At 42.7% G+C, this 17,716-nt stretch overlaps 2 protein-coding genes across 2 annotated transcripts in view; one reads left to right on the top strand and one right to left on the bottom strand.

Annotated features, from left to right (window-relative positions):
• Nucleotides 1–17,716, bottom strand: part of LOC141051493 (protein sel-1 homolog 3-like) — a 168,893-nt gene that overhangs the window by 19,022 nt on the left and 132,155 nt on the right. The window lies entirely within an intron of this gene.
• LOC141051495 (erythroblast NAD(P)(+)--arginine ADP-ribosyltransferase-like) overlaps nt 1–17,716 on the top strand; it is a 41,127-nt gene that overhangs the window by 19,894 nt on the left and 3,517 nt on the right. Inside the window, exons 2-4 of the mRNA XM_073548421.1 lie at nt 2,986–3,076; nt 16,734–17,484; nt 17,592–17,630. Of these exons, the coding sequence (XP_073404522.1) occupies nt 2,986–3,076; nt 16,734–17,484; nt 17,592–17,630 (881 nt within the window). The remainder of the gene's footprint in view (nt 1–2,985; nt 3,077–16,733; nt 17,485–17,591; nt 17,631–17,716) is intronic.

Below are 17,716 nucleotides of genomic sequence, written 5' to 3'. Positions count from 1 at the left end.
ATGGAGGCAGATCTTGATGGAAGCAGATCCTCATGGAAGCAGATCCTGATGGAGGCAGAGCCTCATGGAAGCAGATCTTGATAGAAAGCAGATCTTGATAGAAGCAGATCCTGATGGAGGAAGACCTGATTGACACAGATCCTGATGGAGGCAAATCCTGATGGAGGCAAATCCTCATGGAAGCAGATCTTGATAGAAGCAGATCCTGATGGAGGCAAATCCTGATGGAGTCAAATCTTGATGGAAGCAGATCTTGATAGCAGCAGATCCTGATGGAGGCAGATCTTGATGAATGCAGATCTTGGTAGAAGCAGATCCTGATGGAGGCAGATCCTCATGGAAGCATATCTTGATGGAAGCAGATCCTGATGGAGGCAGATCTTGATGGAAGCAGATCCTGATGGAAGCAGATCCTGTTGGAGGCAGATCCTGATGGAAGCAGATCATGATGGAGGCAGATCTTGATGGAGGCAGATCCTGATGGAGGCAGATCCTGATGGAAGCAGATCCTGATGGAGGCAGATCCTGATGGAGGCAGATCTTGATGGAGGCTGATCTTAATGGAGACAGATCCTGATGGAGGCAGATCCTGATGGAAGCAGATCCTGATGGAGGCAGATCCTAATGGAGGCAGATCTTGATGGAGGCATATCTTGATGGAAGCAGATCCTGATGGAGGCAGATCCTGATGGAGGCAGATCCTAATGGAGGCAGATCTTGATGGAGGAAGATCTTGATGGAAGCAAATCCTGATGGAGGCAGATCCTGATGGAAGCAGATCCTAATGGAGGCAGATCCTGATGGAGGTAGATCTTGATAGAAGCAGATCCTGATGGAGGCAGATCCTGATGGAGGCAGATCCTGATGGAAGCAGATCCTAATGGAGGCAGATCCTGATGGAGGTAGATCTTGATGGAAGCAGATCCTGATGGAGGCAGATCCTGATGGAGGCAGATCCTGATGGAAGCAGATCCTAATGGAGGCAGATCCTGATGGAGGTAGATCTTGATAGAAGCAGATCCTGATGGAGGCAGATCCTGATGGAATTCTCTCCAAACCAGGCATTGTGAGAAAAAATGCTACTGGAAAAAAAACTCTTCCAAAACTACTTAAAGAAAAGAAAAACTTCCAAAATTCCTCCAAAAAGATTTATTGAAAAAGTTTTTTTGACTGACGAAAGCACACCCTGTGCCACCAATATGTCATGATCCCACCACTGACACGGGTATGTCAGCGGACGGAGGGACGCGACACACTGCTGCCGGCACACAGCTATCACAGGCACAATGGGGGCTTATCTTAGTTATCCCGTCATTGGTACCATGTGACAAAAATATACAGCAAGCTAATCTCGCTCTAACAATTTACCGCAGGGGGTTATTTTGGATGCCCCACCACTGCTAACAACCTTCCAAGAACTGCGAGGATTTATGGATATCCCACTTTCTCAGTTCCACTTTGGAACTCGCAGCTCTCCAGCACCCCCCCTTACCCTCAGGTCAGTCAGGGAACTGCACCTAGGATAATTAGTCGCCGGATGGGCTGCTTGTGCATGGGCAATTAGACTACTGCAGTAAGGGAATTATCAATGCTGTGGCCTCAACCCCTCATTCAGCAACTAAGACCCTTCTGTACTGCCAACTACCCAACCAACTGAACACACCACGCTGCCACCAGCCACGATTCACTTAATAAAAGAGTTAATTAAGAGGGTCCGCGGCAAACCCCCAAATTAGTAGCGATTATCTAAAAAAGGCGCATAGTTCGTTTCTTAGAGTATGAAGATAGACTGATAATTTTATCATTTATTCCCAAAATGCGGGCAGTGATTACATAGATAAAAGTTGTTACAAAGTTGAGACATTAAATATGTACAATGCAAATATATAAAAATAACAGGGATGAAAACCGAAATTACACTTACAGTTGCTTATGGTTCCTTAGGCAACCCATGTGGCTCGGGGGAAGGGCAGCCAACCACACATCCCCAGACATCTGCAGGTCTTTCTAGCATGGCATCTGCAGCTTCAACTGAGAAATTGTAAGGGAGGGGTACCTTATAGCCTAGGGTCGGTTACATCACGAAAGGGGCAGTCTGGGGAAGTTCAGCCCCCCTTTCTCCAAGTTGCTATTTATCTAAGAAACTTATAATAACCATATCTTAACGAGGGAAGCTCGTATAAGCACACCGATGGTCTCATTTTTCTCAATTTATCAAATCCAATAAAACAACATCAAACATGCCATAATTAAGACACTCCATTTGGGAGCAATCCATATCTCAGTTTCTGGAGGGGTTAGAGCCGTGAGAATTAGGGATTAGAAAGTTGGTTTCGTGCCCTTCGCAGAAATGTAATTATTATATCTCTGCCGCGAGGGAAGTGCACGCTAGAGCTTCTTTAATATCTCTCATTGTTTTATTTCAGCCGCATGTCTCAGCCAAAGAAATGCTGTCCCTTAACTAATCAACATTCCTTTCTACAACAGGAAAGGGACAGTGTCCGGTTACCAAATGCAGGCAGAAAGCTGTAAGTGAATAAGGAGGGAGAAACAAAAGGAGGGGGCTGCAGCTGTGTGACAAGGAGATTTTCTTCTAGGATGGAGGATTCTGGAAGGTTCCAACAAAATCATGCCTTACAGTACATTACAACTAATTCAAAAACCTCTGTGTCAGTATGGCCGGACCGTGTTTTGGTCACATTTTCCACCGTTAACAATCCTTCTGGGGGGCATCGGCATCCATTATCTTGACACAATTCCCACCAGTGGCTTCAGAGAAGATGCTGGTTCCTGGTGACCCGGTTTATGTCTCATGCACGGCTTTGATAAGCTGAGATTTATTGTTGGCTTTTCCTGGTTTCTATAAGTCCTCACACCCAACATTTGAGTTCAGGTTTAGGGGACAACTTATTCTCATATAACCAGGCCATGTTATACCGCCAGATTCTCCTGTGACGTCTCCATTACTTATCTGTATTATTACAGGTTCAGAAAAATGGAGGCGACATCTCCAGAACATCATCACACTACAACAACCGTCCTCATCACCGGAATAATACTGAGCACAATCATGCAAGTAAGAAAACCGCAAAGAGGGGGCAGTATTATAGTAGTTATATTCTTGTACATAGGGGGCAGTATTATAGTAGCTATATTATTCTACATAGGAGCAGTATTATAATAGTTATATTCTTGTACATAGGAGCAGTATTATAGTAGTTATATTCTGGTACATAGGGGCAGTATTATAGTAGTTATATTCTTGCACATAGGGAACAGTATTATAGTAGTTATATTCTTGTACATAGGAACAGTATTATAGTAGTTATATTCTTGTACATAGGGGCAGTATTATAGTAGTTATATTCTTGCACATAGGGAGCAGTATTATAGTAGTTATATTCTTGTACATAGGGGCAGTATTATAGTAGTTATATTCTGGAACATAGGGGCAGTATTATAGTAGTTATATTCTTGCACATAGGGAGCAGTATTATAGTAGTTATATTCTTGTACATAGGAACAGTATTATAGTAGTTATATTCTTGTACATAGGAGCAGTATTATAGTAGTTATATTCTTGCACATAGGGAGCAGTATTATAGTAGTTATATTCTTGTACATAGGGGCAGTATTATTGTAGTTATATTCTTGTACATAGGGGGCAGTATTATAGTACTTAAATTTCTGTATATAGGGGCAGTATTATAGTAGTTATAGTCTTGTACATAGGAGCAGTATTATAGCAGTTATATTCTTGTACATAGGGGCAGTATTATAGTAGTTATATTCTTGTACATAGGGGCAGTATTACAGTAGTTATATTCTTGCACATAGGGAGCAGTATTATAGTAGTTATATTCTGCTATATAGGGACAGTATTATAGTAGTTATAATCTTGTACATAGGAGCAGTATTATAGTAGTTATATACTTGTACATAGGGGCAGTATTATAGTAGTTATATTCTTGTACATAGGAGCAGTATTATAGCAGTTATATTCTTGTACATAGGGGACAGTATTATAGTAGTTATATTCTTGTACATAGAGGCAGTATTATAGAAGTTATATTCTTGTATATAGGAGCAGTATTATAGTAGTTATATTCTTGTACATAGGAGCAGCATTATTGTAGTTATATTCTTGTACACAGGGGGCAGTATTATAGTAGTTATATTTCTGTACATAGGGGCAGTATTATAGTAGTTATATTATTGTACATAGGAGCAGTATTATAGCAGGTATATTCTTGAACATAGGGGACAGTATTATAGTAGTTATATTCTTGTACATAAAAGCAGTATTATAGTAGTTATATTCTTGTATATAGGAGCAGTATTATAGTAGTTATATTCTTGTACATAGGAGCAGTATTATAGTAGTTATATTCTTGTACATAGGAGCAGTATTATAGTAGTTATATTCTTGTACATAGGGGGCAGTATTATAGTAGTTATATTCTTGTACATAGGAGCAGTATTATAGTAGTTATATTCTTGTACAGAGGGGCAGTATTATAGTAGTTATATTCTTGTACATAGGGGCAGTATTATAGTAGTTATATTCTTGTACATAGGAGCAGTATTATAGTTGCTATATTCTTGTACATAGGGGCAGTATTATAGTAGTTATATTCTTGTATATAGGGGGCAGTATTATAGTAGTTATATTCTTTTACATAGGAGCAGTATTATAGTAGTTATATTCTTGTACATAGGGGCAGTATTATAGTTGTTATATTCTTGTACATAGGGGCAGTATTTTAGTAGATATATTCTTGTACATAGGAGCAGTATTATAGATGTTATATTCTTGTACATAGGAGCAGTGTTATAGTAGTTATATTCTTGTATATAGGGGGCAGTATTATAGTAGTTATATTCTTGTACATAGGAGCAGTATTATAGCAGTTATATTCTTGTACATAGGGGGCAGTATTATAGTAGTTATATTCTTGTACATAGGAGCAGTATTATAATTGTTATATTCTTGTACAGAGGGGCAGTATTATAGTAGTTATATTCTTGTACATAGGGGCAGTATTATAGTAGTTATATTCTTGTACATAGGAGCAGTATTATAGTTGCTATATTCTTGTACATAGGGGCAGTATTATAGTAGTTATATTCTTGTATATAGGGGGCAGTATTATAGTAGTTATATTCTTTTACATAGGAGCAGTATTATAGTAGTTATATTCTTGTACATAGGGGCAGTATTATAGTTGTTATATTCTTGTACATAGGGGCAGTATTTTAGTAGATATATTCTTGTACATAGGAGCAGTATTATAGATGTTATATTCTTGTACATAGGAGCAGTGTTATAGTAGTTATATTCTTGTATATAGGGGGCAGTATTATAGTAGTTATATTCTTGTACATAGGAGCAGTATTATAGCAGTTATATTCTTGTACATAGGGGGCAGTATTATAGTAGTTATATTCTTGTACATAGGAGCAGTATTATAATTGTTATATTCTTGTACATAGGGGCAGTATTATAGTAGTTATATTCTTGTACATGGGGGCAGTATTATAGTAGTTATATTCTTGTACATAGGGGCAGTATTATAGTAGTTATATTCTTGTACATAGGGGCAGTATTATAGTAGTTATATTCTTGTACATAGGAGCAGCATTATAGCAGTTATATTCTTGTACATATGGGCAGTATTATAGTAGTTATATTCTTGTACATAGGGGCAGTATTATAGTAGTTATATTCTTGTATATAGGGGCAGTATTATAGTAGTTATATTCTTGTACATAGGAGCAGTATTATAGTAGTTATATTCTTGTACATAGGAGCAGTATTATAGTAGTTATATTCTTGTACATAGGGGCAGTATTATAGTAGTTATATTCTTGTACATAGGGGCAGTATTATAGTATTTGTATTCTTGTACATAGGTGGCAGTATTATAGTAGTTATATTCTTGTACATAGGGGGCAGTATTATAGTAGTTATATTCTTGTACATAGGAGCAGTATTATAGTAGATATATTCTTGTACATAGGGGCAGTATTATAGTAGTTATATTCTTGTACATAGGGGCAGTATTATAGTAGTTATATTCTTGTACATAGGGGCAGTATTATAGTAGTTATATTCTTGTACATAGGGGGCAGTATTATAGTAGTTATATTCTTGTACATAAGAGCAGTATTATAGCAGTTATATTCTTGTACATATGGGCAGTATTATAGTAGTTATATTCTTGTACATAGGGGCAGTATTATAGTAGTTATATTCTTGTATATAGGGGCAGTATTATAGTAGTTATATTCTTGTACATAGGAGCAGTATTATAGTAGTTATATTCTTGTACATAGGGGCAGTATTATAGTAGTTATATTCTTGTACATAGGGGCAGTATTATAGTATTTGTATTCTTGTACATAGGGGGCAGTATTATAGTAGTTATATTCTTGTACATAGGGGGCAGTATTATAGTAGTTATATTCTTGTACATAGGAGCAGTATTATAGTAGATATATTCTTGTACATAGGGGCAGTATTATAGTAGTTACAGTGGGGCAAAAAAGTATTTAGTCAGTCAGCAATAGTGCAAGTTCCACCACTTAAAAAGATGAGAGGCGTCTGTAATTTACATCATAGGTAGACCTCAACTATGGGAGACAAACTGAGAAAAAAAAATCCAGAAAATCACATTGTCTGTTTTTTTTTTTCATTTTATTTGCATATTATGGTGGAAAATAAGTATTTGGTCAGAAACAAGCAATCAAGATTTCTGGCTCTCACAGACCTGTAACTTCTTCTTTAAGAGTCTCCTCTTTCCTCCACTCATTACCTGTAGTAATGGCACCTGTTTAAACTTGTTATCAGTATAAAAAGACACCTGTGCACACCCTCAAACAGTCTGACTCCAAACTCCACTATGGTGAAGACCAAAGAGCTGTCAAAGGACACCAGAAACAAAATTGTAGCCCTGCACCAGGCTGGGAAGACTGAATCTGCAATAGCCAACCAGCTTGGAGTGAAGAAATCAACTGTGGGAGCAATAATTAGAAAATGGAAGACATACAAGACCACTAATAATCTCCCTCGATCTGGTGCTCCACACAAAATCCCACCCCGTGGGGTCAGAATGATCACAAGAACGGTGAGCAAAAATCCCAGAACCACGCGGGGGGACCTAGTGAATGAACTGCAGAGAGCTGCGACCAATGTAACAAGGCCTACCATAAGTAACACACTACGCCAGCATGGACTCAGATCCTGCAGTGCCAGACATGTCCCACTGCTTAAGCCTGTACATGTCCGGGCCCGTCTGAAGTTTGCTAGAGAGCATTTGGATGATCCAGAGGAGTTTTGGGAGAATGTCCTATGGTCTGATGAAACCAAACTGGAACTGCTTGGTAGAAACACAACTTGTCGTGTTTGGAGGCAAAAGAATACTGAGTTGCATCCATCAAACACCATACCTACTGTAAAGCATGGTGGTGGAAACATCATGCTTTGGGGCTGTTTCTCTGCAAAGGGGCCAGGACGACTGATCCGGGTACATGAAAGAATGAATGGGGCCATGTATCGTGAGATTTTGAGTGCAAACATCCTTCCATCAGCAAGGGCATTGAAGATGAAACGTGGCTGGGTCTTTCAACATGACAATGATCCAAAGCACACCGCCAGGGCAACGAAGGAGTGGCTTTGTAAGAAGCATTTCAAGGTCCTGGAGTGGCCTAGCCAGTCTCCAGATCTCAACCCTATAGAAAACCTTTGGAGGTAGTTGAAAGTCCGTGTTGCCAAGCGAAAAGCCAAAAACATCACTGCTCTAGAGGAGATCTGCATGGAGGAATGGGCCAACATACCAACAACAGTGTGTGGCAACCTTGTGAAGACTTACAGAAAACGTTTGACCTCTGTCATTGCCAACAAAGGATATATCACAAAGTATTGAGATGAAATTTTGTTTCTGACCAAATACTTATTTTCCACCATAATATGCAAATAAAATGAAAAAAAAAACAGACAATGTGATTTTCTGGATTTTTTTTTCTCAGTTTGTCTCCCATAGTTGAGGTCTACCTATGATGTAAATTACAGACGCCTCTCATCTTTTTAAGTGGTGGAACTTGCACTATTGCTGACTGACTAAATACTTTTTTGCCCCACTGTATATTCTTGTACATAGGGGCAGTATTATAGTAGTTATATTCTTGTACATAGGGGCAATATTTATTATAAAAACCAAACAAATACAAATAAATTTAACAACATTCCTCCAATAATACAAAACTAAATTCACTTGGATTGTACATACATTCATTACATGTCCAGATTATACATATCAAATTAACTTAGAGTCCATACTCATAGTTTGGGGGAAAAGAAAAAAACGCTTTGAAAGCAGAGCTCATCATGTTCCTACCCAGTGACTCATCCTTCTCTATCTTAACATTTCCTAATTTCTCCTAATGATTTTCCCTATCTGAGTTCAGACATTATCTGGTTGACAGCGTCACAGATCTGAGTCGGAGTTATTCTGTTCACCACCGGTCTCCATCTCAGACTCTACCCAGTGCCCTCAGGTAAGGGCTTCCGCTTTGGCGGAGGACAGTCCTCTACGTCCCTATCACACTCTGCGTCAATTCTTTTAAGGTCATCTTCAAAATCGCCGTCAGACTCAGACAGAACATCAAACCTGTTAGATACGACCATTACACCTGCAGAACTCTGGACTTTCTTCCCAGCTCCTCGGCCAGTGTCACACTCCTCAGGTTTACGGGAGGCCTTGTCCTTTTTCTTCCTTTTCTGATTATTGCTATTCCGTTCAGACACAGATGGTAGCACTGAAGTAATGCCTTCCTGTGACCGCTGACCCTGAGGTACAACCTCCGTACTCCCCTGTTCACTCTCGGAACCCTGCTGCTCTGGTGTTAGCTGAGTAGACTGGGTCGCCCTCCCAGGGCTGTGGGGTACTCGGTACCGGGCCGGTCTCTCAGAGGGGAATGTCACAGCAGCGGTGACCCGGTCCGTGGCCCTGGGCGCCCATGTCAGGCTGGTTTCACATTAGCGCTTTTTAAGCACACACACGGCCGGGGGTAGCTCCGCCCCCGAGCCGGCTCTCTGCCCGGCGTGCCCGCCCCTTACTTCTAGCGCCGCCTCCTAGCGCACAGCGGCGCCTGCGATCGGCGCACCCTATCTTTAGCATAGGGTGCGCAGGCCGTGCGCTAGTTGCGCTTTGACCTGCGCTGCGCACTTTTGACGGTGCGCCGTGCGCGCCAAAATCCGAAAAGTTTGATTTTGGCGCGCACGGCGCACCGTCAAAAGTGCGCAGCGCAGGTCAAAGCGCAACTAGCGCACGGCCTGCGCACGATCTGCGCACCCTATGCTAAAGATAGGGTGTGCCGATCGCAGGCGCCGCTGTGCGCTAGGAGGCGGCGCTACAAGCAAGCGGCGGGCACGCCGGGCAGAGAGCCGGCTCGGGGGCGGAGCTACCCCCGGCCGTGCGTGCGCTTAAAAAGCGCTAATGTGAAACCAGCCTCAAAGGGGTTGAGTTGGGAATAAAGTTTATAAGTGATTCGTGACGCCACCTGTGGTGTTCGGCAAGGGAGGTGTTAAGCCGACGCTGCAGACAGATCCTCTGGGACAGACAGTGTGGTGCACCAATGATGTTGTAACCCTCCCCACAGGTAGGGCTGTTGGTCCCAGGGCAGTGTAGTGGAATGTTTAGGAAGAGGTTGCAGTGTTTGGCACAGAGATGTAGCAGTGCTGAGGATGTGGCAGGAAGGAGGCAATGACAACAGGGTGCAGTTTCTTTACTTGTAAGTGCAGTCCAGGGTCCTAGTTACAGATGGCACAGGAGCAGGCTAGCCTGGAAGCAACTCAGGGATCTCTCTATCAGATGGTTTGTGTAGTCTCCTTTCTAGCGCTGGCTTGAGGTACATGCAGTACGTGTTACACTGAAGTTCCTCCTTCTTATCTTCTCTTAGAACTACCTCGTATGGCAGACAGCTGTAGCCCTCTATCTCTCTTGGCTCACTCCGTGCTGTTGTGCCTTCGAGTCTTAGGTGGGAATAGAGCATTTACAGCCTCCTATTCCTCTGGTTTCTGTTGCAGGACCTTCAGTATCTGTACAACCGTGGAGACCAGGCTCCAGATCATGCGCTCTCACTGGGAGGGAGCTCTCTTTCCTCAGCTCAACCTCCAGCTTCTCTCCACACGTCTACACTCTTTGCCCTCCTCACACTAACTCCTCATTTCCCTTCCTGGCCCTCAGAGAGCACTCCTCCCCCAATCCTGGTTCAGAGCTCCCTCTGCTGGCCTGGAGTGGGAACTGTGTTGCATGACATGGTTAACTGTTAGAGAGATCCTTCATTGCCTCCAAGCCTGACATCACCCTCCCTGAAGGAAGGCAATACCACTGTGGCGACCATACTCCTGGGGGCGCCACAAGATCCCTGGTGGACCTCTGGTCTGGTCAGTATTTCCCCTGACAGTAAAGCTGCCTCCTCCAGAATCTCTGACCCTGCCAAGTCCTCGTCAGGAAAGTCCTTACAGATATTGTGCCAGGCGTCCGGACAGTCCCTGTGAGGGTGACCAATCTTACCACAGAGGTTGCACCTGATGTTCTGGCAGTCTGCAGCTAGATGGCCGACCTCCCCACACAGGCTGCACTTCACCACAGTACAGGTATTTGCCAGGTGACCTGTCTTGCCACATTTAAAGCACTTACGAGGCTGCCCAGGATAGAAACACACACCCCTCTCCCTCCCAATAAAGGAGTTGGGTAAATGGGCAGTGATGTTATTGCATTGGCGCAGTTTCACCAAAACCCGCCACCCTCCCGTCCAGATACCATCACTGTCCCTGCTTTTGGTGAGGTCAGAGACCAGGTCACAATGCCTCCGGAGCCACACCACAATGTCCTGCGGGGGAACAGACTCATTCCAGAAGATGACATTTACGGTGACAGTATCTGGCTTAGAGATAGGAATAACGCTGAACTTACTCCAGCCCTCCGTGTCCCTAAACTTGGGGAAACTAGACCAGAATCTGTCCAGGTCAGACATGAGCTTAAATCTGACATCATAGCCCTGCCTGTCTGGAAGATTAATCACTGCCAGGATGCTGACTGGCACAAATGCCATCTGGTGGCACAAGAGCTCCCTGACAACAAACCTCCTGTCTGGCAGGTCCTCCTTGGCACCTCTGTGCCGGAAACGCGCAACGATTCTCCGTTTAAACGCCTGGCCTGTATAATTGGTACCAGAGATAAAGGACGGAGCACCACGACTCCAGTCATTACTTGGGGGACCGTGTGGGGTCACATTGGGTTGACTGACGAGGTGAAGGTCTGCAGCAGGAGGGGCAGCCACACCTTGTGTGCTCGAAATTAAAGGGGGGAAATCACAGACATTATCATGCACATTGTTATCATCAGCATCAATCTCATTATCAGACTGTGCAGCGTCCACCAAAGATACTGTGCTCCCCCAAGCCCCCGACCCCTCAGATACAGCAAGGTTATCCCAGCATCAGAGCCCTGCTGGGCACCATCAGTAATGACCAGCACATGTCCACTGCCCAACTGTTGTGCTTGGCATTCTGAGACTTGTAGTCCCTCTGCTGGAAAGTGCAGTCCATGCTGCTGCTTGGAATCTGCTGCAGGCTGCTGTGCTTGGCATTCTGAGACTTGTGGTACACCTGCTGGAATCTGCACAACATGCTGCTTGGGGTCTGCAGCTGCAATATTTAACCCTTTTGGAAGCAGAAACTTGCAGGCTGCAGCACCAGCCGCATCGGCTTCTGGGGTCCACCTGGGACAATGTCTGAGCTGGAACCTGCAGAGTCCTGCAGGTGTGACATAAACAGTTCCTGGTTCCTATAAGTCTCCGCCAGGGGCCCCATCTTCTCTAGGACACAGTCCATGTCCGTCACCACTTTTGCCAGCTGTATACCAAGTGTCTTCAGAGTCTGATCATAAAAGGTGTAATCCCGGATTAGCAGCCTTTACCTTATAGCCCATGTCTATTTGTATCCGCAGCAAGTCTTTGTGCTGCTGTAACTCACCGAGCCTCTTGACCAGTCCTGGGATCTCCTCTGCGACCAGAAGCTCAGGTGCTTGACCAGTCCTGGGATCCTGCTTTCAGCAATGTCCCTGGATGCTTGAATCCAGACGTCTCCTTAACTTTCACCACCGCTGGTTTCGTGGCTCCAGGCTCCACAGCACTTTTACTTCTGCCACCTGACTGCGACCTTGTGCGCCCAGAGCTCGCCATGCTGGCCACCACATGCTTCTGCTGCAGGTTCTCCTGGAGTGTCTGTCTCTCCAGTGAGGTTCTCCTCTGCCTGCTGGGAGTCAGCTGCACACCTGAGGCTGGTGATGGCACCTCCTGAGCTGCTGGCTGCTTCCCTCCATTCAGCTTCTCACCAGTAGATTTCTTTTGGATTTCTCCTAGTTGCACTTCACTCTGCTTGCCTTGGCTGGCCGACTGCTTAACTGGAACTTTCTTACCCACAGCCATGGCTTTTCCCTGTTACGTACTTTCACAGCTTCATCTTTCTTGTTGCTGCTGCTACTTCCATTCTGAGCTTTCTTTCCCTCAGAAACAACTTTGGGACTTGCATCTGCCTTAGAAACAGCTTGAGCGTTACTTCCCAGTGTAGGCCTAGAAGCCTGGACCTTGCCTGGGGAGTTACCCCACCCAGGGTGGCCTCCCCCTGGGCTTGCTCCAGACATCAGGAGAGCTACAAACACACAACCTCTCAGCTAGGAGCAGTATTATAGCAGTTATATTCTTGTACATAGGGACAGTATTATAGTAGCTATATTCTTGTACATAGTGGCAGTATTATAGTAGTTATATTCTTGTACATAGGAGCAGTATTATAGTAGTTATATTCTTGTACATAGGAGCAGTATTATAGTAGTTATATTCTTGTACATAGGGGCAGTATTATAGTAGTTATATTCTTGTACATAGGAGCAGTATTATAGTAGTTATATTCTTGTACATAGGAGCAGTATTATAGTAGTTATATTCTTGTACATAGGAGCAGTATTATAGTAGCTATATTCTTGTACATAGTGGCAGTATTATAGTAGTTATATTCTTGTACATAGGAGCAGTATTATAGTAGTTATATTCTTGTACATAGGAGCAGTATTATAGTAGTTATATTCTTGTACATAGGGGCAGTATTATAGTAGTTATATTCTTGTACATATGAGCAGTATTATAGTAGTTATATTCTTGTACATAGTGGGCAGTATTATAGTAGCTATATTCTTGTACATAGTGGCAGTATTATAGTAGTTATATTCTTGTACATTGAGGCAGTATTATAGTAGTTATATTCTTGTACATAGGAGCAGTATTATAGTAGTTATATTCTTGTACATAGTGGCAGTATTTTTGTAGTTATATTCTTGTACATAGGGGCAGTATTATAGTAGCTATATTCTTGTACATAGGAGCAGTATTTTAGTAGTTATATTCTTGTATATAGGAGCAGTATTATAGTAGATATATTCTTGTACATAGGGAGCAGTATTATAGTAGATATATTCTTGTACATAGGGGCGGTATTATAGTAGTTATATTCTTGTATATAGGAGCAGTATTATAGTAATTATATTCTTGTACATAGGGAGCAGTATATAGTAGTTATATTCTTGTACATAGGAGCAGTATTATAGTAGTTATATTCTTGTATATAGGAGCAGTATTATAGTAGTTATATTCTTGTACATAGGGGCAGTATTATAGTAGCTATATTCTTGTACATAGGGGGCAGTATTATAGTAGTTATATTCTTGTATATAGGAGCAGTATTATAGTAGTTATATTCTTGTATATAGGATCAGTATTATAGTAGTTATATTCGTGTACATAGGAGCAGTATTATAGTAGTTATATCCTTGCACATAGGGGCAGTATTATAGTAGTTATATTCTTGTACATAGGAGCAGTATTATAGTATATTCTTGTACATAGGGGCAGTATTATAGTAGTTATATTCTTGTACATAGGGGCAGTATTATAGTAGTTATATTCTTGTACATAGGGGTAGTATTATAGTAGTTATATTCTTGTATATAGGAGCAGTATTATAGTAGTTATATTCTTGTATATAGGAGCAGTATTATAGTAGTTATATTCTTGTACATAGGGGTAGTATTATAGTAGTTATATTCTTGCACATAGGGGCAGTATTATAGTAGTTATATTCTTGTACATAGGAGCAGTATTATAGTATATTCTTGTACAGAGGAGCAGTATTATAGTAGTTATATTCTTGTATATAGGAGCAGTATTATAGTAGTTATATTCTTGTACATAGGGGCAGCATTATAGTAGTTATACAGTGGGTATGGATGCACCCCATCTGGATGGAAAAAAAAACCCAGAAATGTTGAAATTTTTGCAAATTTATTAAAAAAGGAAAAACGAAATCTCCCATGGTCATAAGTATTCAGCCATTTTGCCCAGTATTGAGTAGACGCACCTTTTGAGCTAGTACAGCCATGAGTCTTCTTGGGAAGGATGCCACAAGTTTTTCACCCCTGGATTTGGGGATCCTCTGCCATTCTTCCTTGCAGATCCTCTCCAGTTCCGTCAAGTTGGATGGTGAACGTTGGTGGACAGCCATTTTCAGGTCTCTCCAGAGACGCTCAATTGGGTTTAGGTTAGGGCTCTGGCTGGGCCAGTCAGGAATGGTCAGAGTTATTCTGAAGCCACTCCTTTGTTATTTTAGCTGTGTGCTTAGGGTCATTGTCTTGTTGGAAGGTGAACCTTTGGCCAAGTCTGAGCTCCAGAGCTCTCTGGAAGAGGTTTTCATCCAGGATATCTCTGTACTTGGCCGCATTCATGTTTCCTTCAATTGCAACCAGTCGTCCTGTCCCTGCAGCTGAAAAACACCCCCATAGCATGATGCTGCCTCCACCATGTTTCACTGTTGGGATTGTATTGGGAGGTGATGAGCAGTGCCTGGTTTTCTCCACACATATAGCTTAGAATTATCACCAAAAAGTTCTATCTTCGTCTCAGACCAGAGAATCTTATTTCTCATAGTCTGAGAGTCCTTCATGTGTTCTTTTTAGCAGACTCTATGCGGGCTTTCATATGCCTTGCACTGTGGAGAGGCTTCTGTCGGGCCACTCTGCCATAAAAGCCTGACTGGTGGAGGGCTGCAGTGATAGTTGACTTTGTGGAACTTTCTCCCATCTCCCTACTGCATCTGTGAAGCTCAGCCACAATGATCTTGGGGTTTTTCTTTATCTCTCTCACCAAGGCTCTTCTCCCACGGTTGCTCAGTTTGGCTGGATGGCCAGGTCTAGGAAGACTTCTGGTGGTCCTAAACTTCTTCCATTTAAGGATTATGGAGGCCTGTTGTGAGTTCATTTTCCCCTTCACCATTGAGGTCTGATGAACTCCCTCTTCTGGTGAAGGAAGGTAGTGAGGCTGATTACCAAGCATATGGGCAGGATGATGATGACTGGGTGACGGGAATTGCTGACTGGATATAAGGCAGTCGACGCCCTTCTGCCTTGCTGGTGATCTCTCTGAGGGATTCTAGGAGACCAGTCTGATTCCTGCTCCTCAAAAGCTAAGTTTTCTGCTCTGTTTTTGCATTTGTGTTTTGTTTTTGTTTTTCCTTGTTTTTCTGGATTGCTGCCATTCCCTGCTGGGGTGTGCTGAATTCCTTTGTGCTCTGTCTTCAGAAAATACCTGAGTACTGATATAGTCTTTTTGAAGCCTAGCGTCTTCAGGGCTTTTTTCCCTATCAGCTGTTGGCTCTTGTTTTGATAGGGTTTTGGTGGATTACAGACAGCAGCTTTTCTATCCTGTCCTTTGTAGTTAGCTTGGGCCCCATCGTTTGCTCAGCCTATCTTTCTATCTGTGTGAGTGTTTTTTCATCTTACTTCACCGTCATTATATGTTGGGGGCTGCCTATTGCTTTGGGGTCTGCTCTGGGGCAGTTTAGATTTCCCTTTCTGTCTTTAGGCTATGTAGTTCTCCAGCTGTGATCGAGGGGTCTAGGGCACCGTAGGAACCCCCCACGGCTACTGCTAGTTGTTGTTGATAGGTTCAGGGGTCTGTAATCCGATAGCTGCCAACTTCTCTGGTTTTCTGGACTTAGCTAGTATTTCTGTTTTTGCCTCCTACGGTGACTCATTCATAACAGAGGCCTCTGTGCTCTTAGGTACCTTGAGTACTGCAGAAATTCTTTTGTAACCTTGGCCAGATCTGCGCCTTGCCACAATTCTGTCTCTGAGCTCCTTGGCCAGTTCCTTTGACCTCATGATTCTCATTTGGTGTGACATGCACTGTGAGGTCTTATATAGACAGGTGTGTGCCTTTACAAATCAAGTCCTATCAGTTTAATTACACACAGCTGGACTCCAATGAAGGAGTAGAACCATCTCCAGGAGGATCACAAGGAAATGGACAGCATGTGACTTACATATGAGTATCTGAGCAAAGGGGCTGAATACTTATGTGATATTTGAGTTTTTCTTTTTTAATAAATTTGCAAAAATTTCTACATTTCTGTTTTTTCAGTCAATATGGGGTGCAGAGTGCACATTAATGAGAAAAAATGAACTTTTCTGAATTTACCAAATGGCTGCAATGAAACAGAGTGAAAAATATGAATGAGTCTGAATACTTTCCCACTGTATTTTTGAAGATAGGAGGCATTCATTGTGTAGCATTAAGCTAATTATACGATTACTCTTGGTGGTGTCTTTACACCTCAGGTTGACAGTCACCGGGTCTCCAGTAGAAGCGCCTTTTCTACTAAGGAATCTGTTCTTGATATGGCTCCCATGTCATTTGATGACCAGTACAGAGGATGTAGTGACGCAATGGAGGAAGAGATCCCTCAACTATTCCAAGCGGAGTACTCTTCCAATAAGGAGTTTGCAGATGCTTGGGACACCGCCACTTTTAAGTGGCAGCAGGAGAAGAAGGAGAAGCGATACTCAAGTTTGCCGAAGGGCTTTAAGGATGAGTACGCCATTGCCCTGTTCGCTTACACCATAAATGGTCCTCTGCACAAGGTCTTCAATGAGGCCGTGCGAGAGGCCGGTCAGTCCAAGCACTATTACCTGAGGAACTTCAGGTTTAAGGTTCTCCACTATTATCTGACTAAAGCACTGCAGGTCTTGGATGGCGTCGAGACCCCGGCTTGTCACAAAGTCTTCAGAGGAATAAGAGGGATCAAGTTCACGTCCGAGTATCGGAAACCAATCCGGTTTGGACAATTCACGTCTTCATCTAAGAACGACCAGAATGCTTTGCAGTTTGGAGAAGACACTTTCTTCACCATCCAGACCTGCTATGGTGTCAACATCAAGAACTTCTCCTTCTTCCCGGGGGAGGATGAAGTCCTTATTCCTCCTTTTGAAATGTTCAAGGTGACTAATTTTACTCGGGAAAGAGAGAGGAATGTGATAAGTCTGCAGTCCTTGGAGAAGTCCAGTGTTTACAACTGCGAACTGGTAAAAAGTGAGTGAAGGTCCTATGAGTCCTGCGATACTGACCTATGACAACTATTATTGGCCACGGTATATCTAAACTGTCATCCATATTAATGCTATTCTTTTTGTTCACAGACAGAAGATGTAAATCTGCATGGTGCCCTTTTAATGCAGGTAATTACCCAGAATCATCATGCCCCCGATGAACTGAGGTTGTGGCTTCCTTTAATAACGATAGACTCAACACGCAATAGATTCTT

This window comes from Dendrobates tinctorius, unplaced genomic scaffold (assembly GCF_039654945.1).
Source record: "Dendrobates tinctorius isolate UK_male_01 unplaced genomic scaffold, ASM3965494v1 ptg000157l, whole genome shotgun sequence".
Lineage (NCBI taxonomy): Eukaryota > Metazoa > Chordata > Amphibia > Anura > Dendrobatidae > Dendrobates > Dendrobates tinctorius.
This window is presented reverse-complemented; position numbering and strand designations above follow the sequence as displayed.